The sequence below is a fragment of the Marmota monax genome, unplaced genomic scaffold, assembly GCF_021218885.2.
Source record: "Marmota monax isolate L192 unplaced genomic scaffold, Marmota_monax_Labrador192_F-V1.1 WCK01_AAM20220418_F8-fsc00732, whole genome shotgun sequence".
NCBI lineage: Eukaryota > Metazoa > Chordata > Mammalia > Rodentia > Sciuridae > Marmota > Marmota monax.
Window position 1 is genome coordinate 128462 of NW_026693828.1, and position 3985 is coordinate 132446.

Consider the following 3985-nt stretch of genomic DNA (forward strand, 5'->3'; position numbering starts at 1 on the left):
TCAGCAGAAACATTTAAGGGAGAAGTGCTTTCATAAAAGCACTTCCCTTCAAAAGCCTGAATGTTTGTGTAGACTTTATATCTTTTTCTCAGAGGACCTAATATAGAGCTGAGAAGAGATTCCAGCTTCAGAGGCCAATCCTTTCATTAACCATTCCCCAAATCAGCAGAGGTCATAAGAATACTTTGGAGTACTCTCCTCTCTGGTGGTCATTAATTACTTGTGGAAGACTGATATCCCACTGTTCTCATAGGCACCTGAATGGATGGGGGGATGCTTGGCATAACACTGGGAAGGATAGGGGGGCATTTTCCCAGCATGGCTCTTTTCTTATTTATGTTCTGAGGCTCCTGCAACCAGACACAGTGGAGGGAATGTTCTCATTCATTTGCCTTCTATTGTTCTCTTTGGGAATGTGGTGTTTGGGGAGAGAACAGAGAGAGAGGACTTCCTCACTCAGAGATGGAAAGTATTCAGCTGTTCTACATGCAAGTGAAAGGACAAATATAAACACTGAGGAAATTCCAAGAAAAGAATGGAAATGATGACTCCCCTTATTTATAATCCCACCAGAACTACTGTTATGACAGTTCTCTGTGAATTTCATGTAAATGTGTGATTCCTCTATTTATTCTTCCTTTTGCTTTCATTGTAAAAGAGGACAGAAACTGAGGGACATGTATGTAAGTGACTCAGACAAAGCTTGTGAAGAGGAAGTTGCTGATGTTTCGGTGGGAAAGGATTCCTGGTGAGAGAGTAAGTAGAAGGGCAAGAGAAGATGGGCTGGCTACACTGTTGCATCCTGGGGTGTGCTAACTTGGTGATATATCATGCCTAGCCTTGAGAGGAGGGCCTGGTTATTTAATGAGTAAAAGCATATTCCCTCTTCTCTCTTCCTTTCCTCTTTCAAAAACTTTTGATTCCTTTTATCACATCTCTGTATATTAACTCCCTTGGGGGTCAAAGGGTTGCTGAAGATTTTGGAGTAACAGATACCCAGGGTATACTAGATGTGTCACAGCAATGGAATAAATTGTGGGCTCATCCATTCATTAATTTAGCCCCAAACAATATAAGTTATCCTCTATGCCAATAAATCAGTTGAAATTGAGGATGGATGGGGTTGGAAATAGCCTAAACAGGGGAGATCTGTGTCAAGTATAGAAATATAGGAAGAAATTAGAGGGAAGAGTGCTTGAAAATCATGGTTATATAAGAGGCTCTGTCCCATTTTGATACAAGGAAGGTTTTCAGTATGTTCAGAATTTAGAGTAACCATTGAGAAGTGTTGAGAAATGAGGCTGTAGGATCAGAGTGGACCCATGATAGATCAAGAATTCCAGATAGTTTCAGAATGACTGACCTGAAAAAAATTCACATTTTGAAATCCTAACCCTGAAGGCCATGGTATTAAGAGATGGGACCTCTTGGCAGGTAATTACATCTTGAGAGTGAAGCTGCATGAATGGGATCAGTGTCCTTATAGAATAGGCTCAAAGGAGCTTTTTCACCTTCTCCCACCATGTGAGGACACATCAAGATAGTGCCATCTATGAAGAAAGAAAATCGACTCCCATAAGACACTCGTACCTCATTGCTTTAATGGTGGACTTTCCAGTCATCAGAACAGAGAGAAATAAATTTCTGTTGTTTGTTAACTATGGAGTTGTGATATTTTGTTGTATCATCCTGAAGAGCCTTAGAAAGACATCTAAAAATTTCAGGCAGGGAAATAAAATAACCAGTTTTTCATTTTAGAAATATTGGCAGCCTGGGCAACTTATTGAGAACTTGTATCAAAATAAAAAATAAAGAGGGCTGGGGTTGTAGCTGAATGTTAGCATGTGAGAGTCCCTGTGTTTCATCCTTAATAGAAGAAGCAAAACAAAACAAGAACAGTAAAAAACCCCAAACAATAACAACAACTACTCACCCCCAAACTCCCAAAACCAAAATGAAAACCAAACCAAAATAAAAAATCAAAACCAGGGCCAAACCGAAATCCCCACATCTCTTTGTGACCTTTTCCGTGTCTTATGGCATTGCAATGGTTTAAAACTTGATAATTATGTTTTCCTTGACTGTTTGACCAATCAGTTGATGTATTATAGGTGAAGAGCACCTGTATAATAGCATGTAGCAAATGTGTAGAAAGCACTTGTTTCTGTAGAATGTTGAGGGTCACAGGTACACTACCTACTAGTCATTTGTTAACATGGTTTATTATTTGTTGAAAGTATTTCTTTTCCTCCCTCCTTCCCTTCCTCTCTCCCTCTCTCCCTTCCTTCCTTCTGACCTCCTCTTCTGTTATTTCTTCCTTTCCTTTGGAAACTGAAATCCTACTCATCCTGCTCATCCTGAAATATTTTTTCAGATTTTTCCCCTCCTCTCAAATTTGCTTATTGCTCAGAGTCATCTGACCCTCCTCTGAGTCCCCGTCCTGCCAAACACAAGGAAGATAACTCAGACCTTTCTTTAGGTCTCTGGGCCCCATGTGTATTGGAGCAGGTGTGGATTGTTTTATCCCTAAGATCTAAAATTTCTTCTAACTTTCTGTAGTTAATTCTAAGGCAGAGACAAAGGGAATGGGTGAGTCTCCCATAGGCCAATAGACATGGATTTGTCAATATCATGAAATGTTGCCTATAATGAATGAGAGAATGTAGGTTTTCTAGATTCTATAATATTAAAGATTTCATGCCCAATTTTTTACCTCAAGAAATAAAGAAGCCAAGATAGTCTGTCTGGTGTCTATTTCATGTTCTTTCTCTTTAATTGTCTAGCTGATGTGTCAACAACATGGGACTAGGAAATCAAACAAATGCTTTAGAATTTATACTGCTGGGATTTTTCCAAGACTCAGAGCATCAACTGATGTTATTTGGATTGTTCCTATCCATGTTTATAGTCACCTTCCTTGGGAACTTGTTCATCATCATAGCCATTGTCTCAGATTCCCATCTTCATACGCCCATGTACTTCTTTCTCTTCAATCTGTCTTTCGCTGACATTGGTTTCATCTCTACAACCGTCCCAAAGATGCTGGTGAACATTCAGACACAGAGCAGATCCATCACCTATGCAGGCTGCATCACCCAGATGTATTTTTTTATGGTTTTTGGAGGCATGGATACCTTCCTTCTCACTGTGATGGCTTATGACCGGTTTGTAGCCATCTGTCATCCCCTTCACTATCCAGTCATCATGAACTCCCATCTGTGTGGCCTCCTGGTTCTTACATCCTGGTTAATCAGCTTGTCATATTCTCTGATCCAGAGTCTGTTGATGCTGCGTCTATCCTTCTGTACCAATTGGGAAATTCGACACTTTTACTGTGAACTTGCTCAGGCCATCATGCTAGCTTGTTCAGACACACTGATCAATCACATAATACTCTACATGGTGACTGGCCTTCTTGGATTTGTTCCCTTTTCAGGGATCCTTTTCTCTTATACCCGGATTGTCTCTTCCATCCTGAGAATTCCATCAACATATGGAAAATATAAAGCTTTTTCTACCTGTGGGTCTCATCTATCTGTGGTTTCTTTATTCTATGTGACAGGTCTTGGTGTATACCTCAGTTCTGAAGCATCATCATCTTCCTGGAAAGGCATTATGGCCTCCATGATGTATACTGTGGTCACCCCCATGCTGAACCCCTTTATCTATAGCTTGAGGAACACAGACATTAAGAGGGCCCTGAAGAAACTACTTGGCAGAACATTTTATGTTCAGTGACAAGAATACTGTTCCTGGGCTCTTGAGCTGGCAAAAGTACCAACAAAAGAAATTCTGCGTCAAGAAATTCTGCCTCTAAATTATATAGGCTTTCACCCCTCACCCACTCTGTTTCTCTGTCTTTAATAAAAATATCCCTGTGAGTTCTTTGTCTGAAACTTTTATGGTGATCACTCTGTTACCCTCAGTTGTATTCCCCACCTCTCCTCCTTTTACATTTTACATCACTACATCTCAACTTGATGTT

The 3985-nt window shown here is 40.2% G+C and overlaps 1 protein-coding gene across 1 annotated transcript; it reads left to right on the forward strand.

Annotated features, from left to right (window-relative positions):
- The first annotated feature begins 2223 nt into the window (after nucleotides 1-2223).
- LOC124105202 (olfactory receptor 7C1-like) lies at nucleotides 2224-3738 on the forward strand. The gene has a single exon (XM_046462329.2). The coding sequence runs from the start codon at nucleotides 2800-2802 to the stop codon at nucleotides 3736-3738; it is 939 nt and encodes a 312-aa protein (XP_046318285.1). The 5' UTR covers nucleotides 2224-2799.
- Nucleotides 3739-3985: the final 247 nt, after the last annotated feature.

What these genes read in the sequence shown, in the direction of transcription:
- LOC124105202 (XM_046462329.2), top strand. Translation starts at nt 2,800, where the DNA reads ATGGGACTAGGAAATCAAACAAATGCTTTAGAATTTATACTGCTGGGA.